Below are 14,331 nucleotides of genomic sequence, written 5' to 3'. Positions count from 1 at the left end.
GGAGAGAACCTCGGATTGTGAGACGACGTTCGCATTTCTCCTCCTCCTACCGATCATCTTATGGTACTGTTGGATGTCGCTGGGTGAGGCCTGGAGGCTTATCCAGCAGACTGCACAGATGTTTTGGGGGTATTCCCACGTGACGCTATAATGACCATTGATTGGCTCTGTAAACATTCGGCGTGTCATCGTCCCTGCTGCTGATTCTCTGATCTAGCATAGTAAAGGTGGAATAATCATGTAGTAAAGGTGGAATAATCATGTAGTAAAGGTGGAATAATCATGTAGTAAAGGTAGAATAATCATGTAGTAAAGGTGGAATAATCATGTAGTAAAGGTGGAATAATCATGTAGTAAAGGATGGATAATCATGTAGTAAAGGGTACAGGCCATCGCTCCGTGTTCCTGCATGGGCCGAGGAGGCCGGGAGATTGTGCTGCTGGGTCTGACTTGTGCTGGCCGGTGTGATTGCATCTCTTTACATTTTTCAGTTTAATCAAAATTGTGTTCATATGCACATGATTACCGGGCAATAATGAGACCCAGAGTATCATGGCCCACATATAATTTGGCCGTGCACAGGAGGGCAAACTCGACCCCATGCAGATATTTGGCACTAGGGAGGATTTTCAGCTATTACCCTAGATAAGCTTTGTTCCCATAGCTATCTGGCTGCGGCAATACGCAATAAGAGCGCTCAGCCTCGCGCACCAAACTCTTATGTCCCTCTAGCTTGTGAGCCGGGTTCTCTGTTCTCTCGCTCTATCATCTGATTGCCAGGTTCCCATTTGCCAAGCGCCATAACATATGCTGGTGATCTATAAATAAATGTTGATATTATTAATTCTTCCTTGTAACTGTGCTTTTAAATTAATGACGTGACTGACTGTATTTTACTAATTAACCAGTGAGAGACCCCTGAGGTAAATGGCGCAAGGGATAATGAGCAGGTGCGACCTGAATCATGTAGTCGCGCATATATATATATATATATATATATATATATACATACATACATACATACATACATAGTAATTACCCCTTTTAAACATATGATCAGGGGCCAATTTGTAACACGACCTCTGGTGTTCAGTCTGACGTGGAGCAGCCGGCTGGAATAAAATCTCCTAAACCTGGTGGTATTAAATAATACAAACCTTGGGCCTCATTTAATCAAGAAGTTTTATCACTCACAACTAGTGCTAAAACTTTTTCCGTATGATAAATGGTGCTCCAGCCAATCAGCTCCCAGCTGTCATTTTTCAAAAAGAGACCCATTTATCATACGTAACAAGTTTTATCGCTAGTTGTGAGTGATAAAACTCCTTGATGAATGAGGCCCTATAGAGGAGATGTACTAATCTCTGGAAAGTGATAAACTAGCAGCCACTCAACTGTCATGTTACAGGCTGTCTTTGAAAAAAATTACAGGAGCTGATTGGTTAGTACTTTATCACTTTCCAGAGCTTAGTACATCTGCCCCAATATGTGCTAATTCTGCTTAATCCGTACTCCTGGCCCCCCGTGTGAATAAATGACATGGGCTAATGCTGTCCTGATGACAACTGACGGTTAGTATAAAATAACAAGGATGAAATAGAACGACTCCTGTATTCTGTGACTGTCAGGAAACATTACAGATGTGCTGTCTGCGAGATAAACCCCTACAGTGTAACCTATAGACTGTGTCCCAGTGCTGGACGCTCTCCCAGTCTATAGCTGCACTAGCACCAGTGCGCCCTGCGTCTGGAGATTCCACAGACTACTAATGGGCCCTTTGTTGTACCAGCCTCATGAATATTAATTAGGGGAGTTTACGTGCAGAGGGGAAAATAAGAAGTGCTCATTTGCATACGTCTGCCTTGGACAATTAAGTTTGTCTGGTATGTGTCATTATTAATTTGGCCGTGAAGACACAAAGCCATTAATTATTGAGTGTTGTGTCTGAGATGTGGAGACGCAGGATTCCAGAGCGGCCGCTCTTTACAATGGACTTTCCTTTAGTAAAGGGCCCATAAGTCTTAGTGCACAAGTCTCCTGTACAAGCCAATAATCAGCCTTTCGTCATGAACTACTGATGACTGCCCGCATAGTTATGTACTTGGGGCCTGATTCATAGACGGCTGCTATAGTGGTGTTTTCGGAAATGTTATTTTTTTTGCGTTTGCAATGAAGTCACACTGCCCATGTGCTGCGACGGTCCTGCGACCAGCGGCCACTGTGAGGATTTATTTGCAAAGTGACAGGGAACGTTTGTGGGCAGCATTTGACGGTGACGACTCAAAGGCAGGTGTGTCACCGCCTTCGACTGCGATCCTGTATGCATTAAAAATGGCTCCAGCGCCTTTCTTCTGACCGCCATTCTGCGCCACCATAGGGTTACTCACAAGTTAGATTGTTGACCAATATGTGTCCGGTGGTTGCGCCTTCCTGCACAAGCGCTAGATCTAAGATGCCGCCTGTGGACGTCTCGTAACGAATCCCGGCAGATGCGATATTTTTAATATTTTCGTACAAGCGCTGTTACCGGATCACAGCGGTGATGGCATGGGTATACAATCGGTAAGCCCGCTGCCGGAATTCTGACAGCCGGTTTCCCGACTGCTTTATCTCGGCGTGGGATAAATGACCGCCGTCTATATCTAGACTCCTGTCATTTCCCTGACGCCAGGAGACCGGCGCCCGGCTTCCCGATCAAAGTGATGCCGGGCGCCGCGAGCGACAGCCGCGTGGGGGGGGGTTTAGGTTTAGGGCACCCGGGGGGGGGGACTTAGGGTTAGGCACCCCCCCGGGAGGGGGAGGGCTAGGGGGAGGGAGGGTTAGGGTTAGGCACCCCCCCGGGGGACTTAGATCTAGGCAGCGGGGAAGGGGGGAAGTTAGGGTTAGTCACCTAGGGGGGGGAGGTTAGGGTTAGGCATTTGGAGGGGAGGTTAGGGTTAGGCACCCCTAAGGAGGGTTAGGGGGTTAGGTTAGGTTAGTTTATACTTACCTTAGTGACGATCGGGATTTCTAGCACTGTCGGGCTTCCGCTGCCGGGAACTCTGCTTTTGTTGGCCAGGCGCGGCCGGGAATTGAAACGCTTTTGTCGGCCATGCGGCTGGCGGTATTTCATACCAATTCCCGTTCCAGCCAATTCATTCCTATTACAGCAAGCGAGTTTTTCTTATGCGCTAGGATGGTAAGCTGTCCGCTGCCTCGCTGGGGATGTCCCCTCCTATGGCGCAACACCTCAAACCGATTGCTCTATGAATGAGTGATTTTCAAACCTTACCCTTCAGAGATGGACGCACATGCCATCGGAATCGGTATGAATACTGGCCCTGTACAGATGTCACACGTGGAGCCTCCATAGATACCTTTATACAGTAATAACATGTAACCTATACCACTTATGACCACCCAGTATGAATATTCATTTTACCAGTTACAGGCAAGGTAGTTAAGGAACGTGTCTGTAGAGCTGCCGATATGACGCCGATCTTTGTGCCTTTGCTAATTATGTGTTAAGCTGGGTACACACTTGAACGACCCGGCAATCTTGTGACGGTCCGATACGCCGTAACGCGCACACTACACGATCTGACGAACGATGGCATAATAGATCGTTACAGGGTTAATGTTACCGCACATCGCATCATCCCATCTGGCGTGCCTCACATCCGATGGGACGATGCAATGTAGAATGAGTGTAAACGATAGATTGGGGTGTACACACTGTACGGCAGTCGTGTAGATTGGTCACGGGTCGCACATTTACTCGCTACATCGTACAGTGCCGAGGTTCCCAAAATGCCGCTATTGCAGTCCAGGGTTTAAGGATATCCATGCTTGAGCACAGGTGACTTAATTAGCACCTCCGTCAATTTAATTTAACCATCTAGACTCAAGCAATGGATATCCTTAAAACCTGGACTGTAATGGCGGAGTTTGGGAAACTCTCTGGTATAGCGTGTACCTAGCTTTATGTGCATTTAACCATTTAATCCTAGGAGCGTCTCGGTCTGGCTTGTTTTTGTTTTTTCCATTTATACACGAACCAGTGGGAGTCAGGATTTGGGTCCTGCGGCTGTGGGGTGAAGGGGCAGCGGAGATTTCAGGGTTGGATGTGGGAACACTCATAGTACATGTCATTGTGTAACAAACATTATTACGTAGCGGTTTGGAGAAGAACACACAGCTTTTATTTCATCCCCAGCCTCTGTTATAGCTGGGTACGTATTTGTCTAGGGCTGTAATCATTTGCCCGCTCTAGGTTCATGTTACAATAAATCACCCGTACATTAGGCTTATGATGAGTTATGTAGTCCGCACGCCTAATATACATACATATCTGGAACACCCCTCTAGGGGGCGTTATTTATCAGGAAGCATCCGAGTTGTTGCTCTGTTACCTGTCCACGTTACTGGACTGTAAACAGAGTATGTGGGGGACTCAGCCAATAGCCATTTAAATTTGGCGGGGGGGTGAGGAGGCCTTTTTACTGAACCTAGATTCTTCCATTGTCTATCATTTTTGGGTGGTCTTCTCGGGCTTGTGTCTTTGTGCCTTCGTTGTAATAGAGGCATTTGGCCGCTAGATTAGAGTAACTTGCTGAGTATATTGTATTATTGGGGGTGGGGGGGTTTCCATTACACCGTACTGCTCATATTGGCTAATTACGTTCAGTCCCACAATGTATCCGGTACAGACCCTTCGTCACTGTGTTGGGGAATGAGGTCGCCATCAGCTTGCTGTAATTACTGCATTAGGGGTCAGTCTGGACCCCTATGTAGGAGGATTATCTGCTGTCATTATAGAGGTAGGCTGGGGATAACTACTCCTGTGACACTGATCTCCCACTTCAGATCATGCGTGTGTATGTCCTTAACGTGATTGATCCGTGCAACTGGCAATCTATAGCGATCTCCAAGGTTATAATATAGATGCAGTTCGCTATGAATAAGGGGGAATTTTGTTTGTGTGGGGGGGGGGGGGAGTTATGGTTTTGTGATATAAAATGTATGTAATATTCGCAATAGTCTGTCGTTCACAATATCTATCTAGATTAGCGCATCACCATAGATGAGCAGGTGATTGCGCTTCCTATACGGAGTCTGAGAACAGCACTCGGTGGCAGCTGCGTCATGAGAGATTGAAGGGGCCGATTTATCATCGGTGGCCCCGAGAATGATCCTTCATTATCACAGCTCCTAGGAATTACTTTCTGCTGCTATTTAGCCATCCGGCTTTGGCCGGCACAGTGATACCGGTGAGAGCCCCATTGCGGCGAAGAGTAATTATGATGGCGTAATCTATCACTCTACTGCCGGGTTTGGACTCCGCTCGCCCAATGGCGCATGTATCGCCATTGGGACAGGCATGTGCTTGTGTAGGCTACCGGAAAGATCCCTATCCGGGAATAAAAATGCGATGACATAGGCTACAATGGCTGCGCTATTTTGTGTTACGTAGCTGAGCATTGGCGATATTCTATGGTATCTACTGCTCCCGGCCTTTAGTAAGTTGCAGAAATACTTAACAGTGTAGTGTTCATTCTAGCACCCTGCACTTGTTCCTCTGTCCTGCCTGGGATGTAACAATCTGCTCTGGTGCTTCTAGCACACGGCTGGTCTGCATATTGTTGCATAGGTTGAGTGTGCTAGAAGCACCAGAGCGCAGAATGACACCCCAGGCAGGAAAGAGGAACTACACGTGTTGGGACAGGTGCAGGGTGGTAGAATGAACACTACGCTGTGTCTAGGCCTTGCCTGTGCTGGACCGCTGACTCGGCTGAGCTTTCAGGCTGTACGGCAGAGCTTTCCATCCCATTAGATCCTGCGCACAGCTCGGCCCCTCTCCATTATAGTTGTTATTACCTACTAATGGCGATGCGTTTTCTGGTGCACGCTGAGCCCTTATATACAGACCGTTCCCTTGTCCTCTCATCATCATGATTCATTTAAACCCACAGAGGAGGCTAAACCCAGCAATATTCCAGGATATAAATTGCAACGTTTCTATTAAACGAAGGGGCGGTCGTGGGTGGGATTTTCCTGGCACGTTTATTTAGCATAGTGCACTCTCTGCCACTCCACGCTGAGCTTCTACTGTATAACCCAAATAAGCACAACTTCTACATTCCCCAACCTATAAAGCTTTATTTTCCTTTGTATATTTCATGCGAGTAGATATTAATAACAATGATTGGCGTGATGATATATCTGCATTGTGCCTGCTGCCGTATGAATGGAGCACTGTATGTAGACCTAGCGGTCGCTCTGCGCCATTGAAGGTTATCTGTGTTCCGGAGTGAGACATTGGGAAAGCCCTATTACCACAAATTAGCGGCTTTCCCGCTCAGGCCCCTCTTCTGCAGCCGTTTAAAGGTAGTGACCGAAAATCTTGATCACTTTTTATATGGTAAACGCAACTTTAATAAGGAACATTGGGCTCCGTTATTCACGATTGTGGTCGCTTAATATGATGACACAGCATTGACAAGTCCAGTATTTTAACCATAAGGTAGATGACACAAGATGATGATTTTATTCTATATATTTTTTGTCTATATTTCCTCGTGCATACATCAATTTCACTCCTGTAAATTTTCCTTCGTATTCATCATATGTGAGGGGTAACACACGTCATTATGCGCAAGGTTCCTAAAGAGTTTGTATCTCATTTTCATGGAAATAAGTAGGACACAGACAAATGGACGCTGGTTAGATGTGGCGGGCCTGTTGTCTTGAAGTGGCCTGGATACGGTTTAGCTCACCCAGGGATCTATTAATCAAGCAGTAAAAAGTGTGGAGCTGTGGACCAGTAGAATAGTTGCCCATAGCGACCAATCAGCTCCTACCTATTATTTTATAGACTGTACTTGATAAATGCTACTTCAAAGCTGATCGGTTGCTACGGGCAACTTCTCCACCGGTTCTCTTCTCCACACTTTTCACTACTTGATAAATAGACCCCCTAGGAACACTTATTGAACATTCTGTAAAGCGGCCACTTGTCACCTGTGGTTACACAGGAACGCCGGTCACTTGGCTCATGTTGAAGGTGTTTTGGCGTGGAATGTCTGCCTGTCACTGACTGGAGAACACACCCATGTGTGAGGATCACCCCATACCAGCACCTGACTGCCTATTCTTATATATAGACCTGATATTCAGCAGTCCTATCTAGGGTTCATGTTTGCTTATGGATTTTTTCTTTTTCTTTAAAGTACTAATAAAAACCTTGATAAGTCCTTAAGCACAAGAAGTAATGTGACCCCCATGACGATAACTGGAGCCGTTCTCACTGTAACAACCCGTTTCTAAACACCAACTCCTTAAGAATGTGTCACTAGATCAGCCAGTTCTACCAGTGCAGAAGGCACTGGGATCCTTTATTTCCAGTGGTATTTATATTTTGGCTAATTTTACAGCAATTTGTGCAGAGTCGGTCTGTAGTGTAACCTTAACTACTTCAAGGACATTTCCCTGGCTTGAAAATAGCCGACTTCAGAAACTTTATTTGCATCTGATCCCATCAAGGGACAAGGCGTGCACAGTGATACTGTGATTTAAGGTTGTTAGTGCGTAGTATTATTATCATAATTATTAAAGTGCCACCAATTATGCAAAGATGTACAGCGAATATTTTGTCATCCACATCGGTCTCTGCACCATTGGCGCTTACAGTCTAAAGGGTCTATTTACTAAGCAGTGTTAGGAGAAGTGAAGAGTGATAAGGTACCAGCCAATCAGGTCCCAACTGTCATCTCACAGGCTGTGTTTGAAAAAAATGACAGTTGGGAGCTGATTGGCTGGCACCTTATCACTTTTCACTTCTCCTAACACTGCTTAGTAAATAGACCCCTTAATTCCTTAAACACACAAGCGCTCACAAACACTAGGGTCCGTTATTAGTCAGCATCCCATTAGCCTAACTGTGTGTGTTTTGAGTAACCTGAGGCACCCAAATAGATGAGAACATACAAACTCTACACAGATTAGGCCCTGCACAGGATTTGGATCGCTGAACCCGGCGCAGTGCGACACTAGCCGCTGTCCCGCCACGCTGCTCTATACAGGCATTGTTTTACCCTTGAGCCATGTCTATGCTGATCTGACGCTTGCAGGCTCAGTGCCTGGTGATAAGCCCGGTGACTATTTTTTGCAGCACAATGATAAGTGAGACCTCGGGGTGGGGGGAGAGCTACAGAGATAACCACCGCTGCTTCAGCACATATAGGAGCACAAAATGCACAGGACACATTTTATTGGCAGAACAATAGATAACTGTATCTATGAAGTCTTGCGTGCCACAAATCAATTTGATGTCCATGACCCCCTTAAGGCGTTAGCGCAGATATTTGGGGGAATGCACTTCTGTATTCTAAACGTTGTGTTTGTCTTTCCCCAGACAATACAGAAATTAGCCAGCCATTACCTGAAGAAAGAGTGGCCTGTAGTGAAAGCGGAGGAGAGGAGCGAGTACAGGTAATACTTACGACTCTTGTTTCCTGCTGAGAAGTGGTTTGTGTCGGTCGCATGTAATAATGTGTTGTGTGTATACCAGAACCCCCCCCCGGTGTGCACCCTGAATGTTCTCCAGCATCGGAGGAAGCTGAGCAGGGCTGCCTGGGGGGGTCGGAGGCCACACAGAGCGGAGGGGCTGATGGTTCGGGCGACTATTAGGGTCTTAGGGACAGGGAACTCTCTGGCGCCCAGGTGTATACAGAAGCATGTTTTGATTTTTTATTTTGATTTTTTATGTATTGCTGCACAAACTTTGTCTTTTTTTGCTTTTTTGTTTTTTTTTTTACTGATACTTTTTGATGTTTTTGATTTTTTTAAACATAACTGAGAACGCTAGTGTGTTTAGAAGTCCAACGCGGTTTTATTCGCGCCCGGAACACGCAGGTAAAGAGAGAACCCATAATCCTACTTCTCTGAAGGTTCAGGATTATGGTTTATGACACTTTTCCGGTTCTAAGTACGTGGTTTAATAATTCTATTTATCTTATCTTTTTTATTTATTTATTTAACTTGCTTTGTACTCTTTTATCTGCCTGTTACATATTACGTACAGTTACTGTACATGTGCAATGCATTTTCTGTTCCTTGGTAATCTCCCTTCAGACACAATGGGGTGAATTTAAAACCTCTAATATAAGGTTAAAAAAAGAACTTTTGCAAATTTAATAAGTGTTTAATGTGTGACGAAGAACTTTGTAGCATTTATATTGCCGAAATGTGTCTCCCCCTTTTTATTATAACATTTGTGTGGTGTATTGCACGGCTAGCGCAGCCCTTTGATGCGTAATCTGTAGATGGAAGACTGCAGTAAAACGCGTCCTGTACCGATAGTAAAAGTAACAGGTGCAAAGCGTTACAGTAATAACAATCCTCCCTGTGCTTCCTAGTTCTGACTGATGGTGGCGCTGCTGCAATTGTCTGCTCTTGTAAGTTTAAAGCTACACACTCACCACAGTACTTTTCTTGCAATCTCCCTACACTGTACACTGATTTTATTTTAATTTCCATATTGTTTTTATTTTGTCACTTACATTGAGCTGCATAAAGTAAATAGATACATTACCAAACGTACACTAACATTTTTCTATTTATTTTGGCAGAACATATGCAGAATAACTGTACAAACCCAGAGGGCACTGATATAAGCGTTCCAGCTCCCCTATTTGGCATGTTAGCGACCGGCTAAAAAAATGCCGTTCAATATTTGTGATATGACCAAATATATGTTTAACTGTCAATAAGTTTACCTTTATATACACAAGAGATGTCTCCTAACGGGCCACTATACCTAATATTCATGTTGAGTTGAAGTAAAAGAGCCACTAATTAACGTGTAGTTGTTAACTGGGCCTAAAACGAAGACTGTGGGGTATATTTACTAAAGTGAGAGGTTTTTTGGACTGGAGATGTTGCCCATAGCAACCAGTCACATTCTAGCTATCATCTTCTAGAAGGTGCTAGATAAATGTTAAGTAGAATCTGATTGGTTGCTATGGGCAACATCTCCACTTCTAAAAACTCTCACTGTAGGAAATATTCCCCTGTGTGTGGGAGGGGGGAAAAGGCTCTCAGGGGAGTGGTCCTTTACTAGGGGGTTTCCTCAGTCTGTTACTGGTATCTCATCCCACCAACAACTAAGAATCAAGAATTTGGAATTATCTCTGATGTATCTTGTCAGAACTAAAGGTATCTTCAGTGTGAGGATATTGATTTTTAAAATGTATTTAACTGTTGCCAGTACTTTCCCATTCATTACAATGGCCCAATCATTTTAATGGAGCTTTTATGTGCAGTACATGTTCAATTGAAGTGAATGGTTAAAGCTCTGTACTGCTTGTGTCTTTTTACATATTTAAAATGCCCGTTCTCTTATGTACCACACATCAAGCGCTCGTTACAATTGTACCAACCCATAGGGAGAGATTCCGATAGCCGAGAGCGGTCACAGTGCACTTATAAATGGCGGTTATTGTAGGCTGATCACTTCTCGCCACTCATTGGCTGCCGGCAGAAAGAGATTTGACTTTCTATGCTGTAGTAACTCTCATTGTAAAATATGGCAGCAAACAGTGAGCAACTTCAGAATGGTTTTCTGAATAAACAGCTCATCCGGCATTGGAGGAAAAGGGAGGACTGTATATTTTCAGGTCATTTATCATCCAGTGTGATCACCTGTGGGTTCTGTAAGATAGCTCATGGCAGACACAGTAATGTGACAATTGCTGGTGGGAAAGTTTTGGAATAGGGGGAAGTAGTAGACTAGAAGTTTAAAGAAAAAAAAAACCTGAGATGAGCTGGAAAATACTTACATAATGCATCAACATTGGGAATGATTAAAGGATAATTGCAGTTAGAGATAAAACTAGTTCAACTACAGCCATCTTGATGTCTTTGGTGATTTATGTCCGGTCTCTTACTACTGCTTCTCTGCTTAATCCCGATTTCAACATGCGCAGAACCTTTGTTACCTAGGAGACTGCAAGCTACCCACACAGGCCAATGATACTTTGTTTTTATGTCCTTTTCCTCTTTCCCCTAATACCCCTTTCAGACATACGACCCGGGAAATTTCCTGCTCAGACCCGGGAATTCTCCTGTGCAAAATCCTGGGTATTTGCTCGAGACCCCTCTTTCACACTGCAGGAAATTCCCAGGTAGACCCCTTTCACACACAAGCCGTTTTTTTTCATATTACTTGCCCCTCCTGGCCTATCCCCTCTCCGGCTACCGCTGAAGATGTCATCGAAGTGCAGCAGGCAGCCAGCCAATCAAAATGCAGCAGTTTTTATTTATTTTATTATTAAATTATTTGTTTTATTGCCCTGGTGGTCCAGCGGGAGTGCGGGTGGCCCGCTATGGCTGAGAACAGTCGGCGGTCTCCAGCGCAGGTGGGTGTCCCCGGCGTCCGGCTGGGGGTTCTGTGTCGCTGACTCGATCTACAATGACACAGCCACCGGCGCGGGGGGTGGTGAGCGGCAGCGCTGAGCGTCCTATAGGGCGCTCTGCGCTGCCAACACAATGTAAAAGCTGCTTGGTGCAGCTCGGGAGTAGTAAATTCCCGGGTAGCACCATTCATAACATGAGCAGGGTAATTTCCCGGGACTTAAGTCCTCTGGAAATTCCCTGGTCGATTGAAGTGTCGGCAGGTAACTCGGTATGTCTGAAAGGGGTATTACAGACAGTTGGTAGAGAAACTGTAACTCTTTGAACAGTATTAAAGCATGCCCGCTTACACCAAGGCGATGAGTTGGGTAAACACCATGACAATAGCAAGATCACACTTCTTTCCTATAGCTTGGTAGCACACAGGCTTAAATCTATATCTATTGACAGTAGTGGACTTACATTTCAGGAAAGATACCCCTGGCTGCGCTCCTGACTCTATCTCTGTTAGGGTCTCCAGGGAACGGGGAAGGAATGCGTGACTGCCCCCCCCCCCCCCCAGCAGCAGAATGATACATACAGTACAGTCCTATGTGTTTTACTCTCTGCCGTCTCTTCTCCTAGGAACATATACGCCGTGTGGAAGTCCTTCCTGGAAGGGACCATGCAGGTGGCGCAGTCTCGTATTAACATCTGCGAGAACTACAAGAACCTGATCTATGAACCGGCCAGGACCGTGAAGTTATACAAGGAACAGCAGCTGAAAAAGGTGCGCTTCCCGGTGTGCCCGCAAGTGACCAGTGCAGCGAGTGTTGGTACATAGGGGGGAGACTTATCAAACTTCCTGAAAAGGAAAAGTGTGACTGTTGCCGTAGCAACCAATCAGATTATAGGTATCATTCATCTTGTGCATTCTAGAAAACGATAGCTAAAATCTCAGTGGTTGCTATGGGTAACATCTCCAGTTTTTCTTTTTAGATGGTTTGATAAATCTCAGTGTTCTCCCCAGAAACTTTTTCCAGCCGGGTGGCATGAAGAAGTAGCCGTGTGGGGGCCTTCGCAATAATAAAATGTTTTAAATCCTGACCTTATAATGATTTAAATAATTTCTTAGAGGCCCAGATACTGTCCCCACTTGCAGGCTCTTTAATCAGTTCAGGTGAATGTTCCCGTCTGAACTTTTATATAGGAGGAGGGATCTCTGCCCTCCAGCCTGACACCGCCCCTGCACTGTGATGGACAACTACCCCCCTGCCCTGCCCCAATGCCACATCCCTGCTTGGCATCTCCCCTGATACAATGCCGTGTCCCCTGTCCGGCACCTCCCAATGCCGCGTACCCTGCCCGGCACCTCCCCCTGCCCCAATGCGTCCCCTGCCCCAATGCCGCGTCCCCTGCCCAGCACCTCCCAACGCGCCATGTCCCGTCACCTGGAACCTTCACTAACATGTCCTTATTGCCGGCGGACACGGAGCCTCCAATGTGAAGAACGTGACGTCTGTGCAGCTGGGCGTCGCATCCGTGTCTGTGGCAACTAGGACACATTGAGTGTGACCGGGAATGTGGTGCATTGGGGCGGGGGGAAGTGCCAGGCGGTAGGCTGTTCCGGCTTGGCGATGTGCCCGGATAAAACTTGGGGAGAACACTGAATCTCCTTAGTTGCCAGCTGGCGTCACTTGGGGTGAGAGGTACAGTACATAACGGATTATCCTGCGATTGTTGCTGAAGTGACCACAAATACACCTCTATACACCAGAGGTTACTTTTATAACGGTGACTTTCAGTTTATATTGTTCTAATGCTGCCAGGTCCACCAGCTCTTGTGATTTCCGTATATAGCTCTCTGGTGCCTATAGAAGAACATAAACCTTCAGGATAGATTATATTCCATAGAAGATAATGAATGTGGAGATATTATTATGACTGGGCAGAAAGGGCATTTGCCATAGGCCAGGCTCCAGCAGCAGTGCAAAAAGTCACAAAACACATACAGTATATAGTGCATATGTTCAGCTTAATTGATCAGTAGCCTTGTATGCCAGCTGCAGCCATTCATCCAAGATCTTTCAGCAAGAGATACAGTAACAGCCAATGTTCCTCTTATAATCAGATCTAATTCTATAGCAAAGATTCACCTGTGTAAAAAGCAGATTCCGCACCTTCCCCTTATATCTGGGCACAGACGGAAAAGCTTCAAGTCCCGAAAAACACTTCACAGCAACCTCTAAGCATAAGACTCCACGTAGAGGTCTCCGACCATGAGAACTGGGCGCCGATCGTGTCCTGTGCGGTCAGATGCTATCACAATACACGTTCCGCTTTTGTTTTGCAGTGTGTAGACCAGCTGACAAAGATCCAGACAGAGCTGCAGGAGACAGTGAAGGATTTAGCGAAGGCCAAAAAGAAGTACTTTGAGGCTGAGCAGATGGCTCAGGCAATGCGAGAAAAAGCCGACATCGATGCCAAGTAAGTTCCCTGTGTTTAATATTAGCTGGAGATATGGCGGGCTCACAATAATTCATTCATTGCAGAGCGGAAGGAAGGGAACTGCGGCTCTCACTGGGGGGAGGGGGGGGAGTGCTGCTGCTGCTGCTCACACTGGGGGGAGGGGTGCTGCGCTCACACTGGGGGGAGGGGTTGCTGCGGCTCACACTGGGGGGAGGGGTTGCTGCGGCTCACACTGGGGGGAGGGGTTGCTGTGGCTCACACTGGGGGGAGGGGTGCTGCGGCTAACACTGGGGGAGGGGTTGCTGCGGCTCACACTGGGGAGGGGTTGCTGCGGCTCACACTGGGGGGAGGGGTGCTGCGGCTCACACTGGGGGGAGGGGTGCTGCGGCTCACACTGGGGGGAGGGGTGCTGCGGCTCACACTGTGGAGGGGTTGCTGCGGCTCACACTGGGGGGGGAGGGGTTGCTGCGGCCTACACTGGGGGGAGGGGTG

The 14,331-nt window shown here is 46.4% G+C and overlaps 1 protein-coding gene across 5 annotated transcripts in view; it reads left to right on the top strand.

The window, feature by feature from the left end:
• Positions 1 to 14,331, top strand: part of FCHSD2 (FCH and double SH3 domains 2) — a 176,533-nt gene that overhangs the window by 80,411 nt on the left and 81,791 nt on the right. For all 5 annotated transcript variants that reach the window (XM_088479552.1, XM_088479549.1, XM_088479550.1 and 2 more), the window contains exons 4-6: positions 8,393 to 8,469; positions 12,016 to 12,160; positions 13,724 to 13,857. In XM_088479552.1, coding sequence (XP_088335678.1) covers positions 8,393 to 8,469; positions 12,016 to 12,160; positions 13,724 to 13,857 — 356 coding nt within the window. The remainder of the gene's footprint in view (positions 1 to 8,392; positions 8,470 to 12,015; positions 12,161 to 13,723; positions 13,858 to 14,331) is intronic.

This window comes from Taudactylus pleione, unplaced genomic scaffold, assembly GCF_031769625.1.
Source record: "Taudactylus pleione unplaced genomic scaffold, aTauple2 ptg000241l, whole genome shotgun sequence".
Taxonomy (NCBI): domain Eukaryota; kingdom Metazoa; phylum Chordata; class Amphibia; order Anura; family Myobatrachidae; genus Taudactylus; species Taudactylus pleione.
This window is presented reverse-complemented; position numbering and strand designations above follow the sequence as displayed.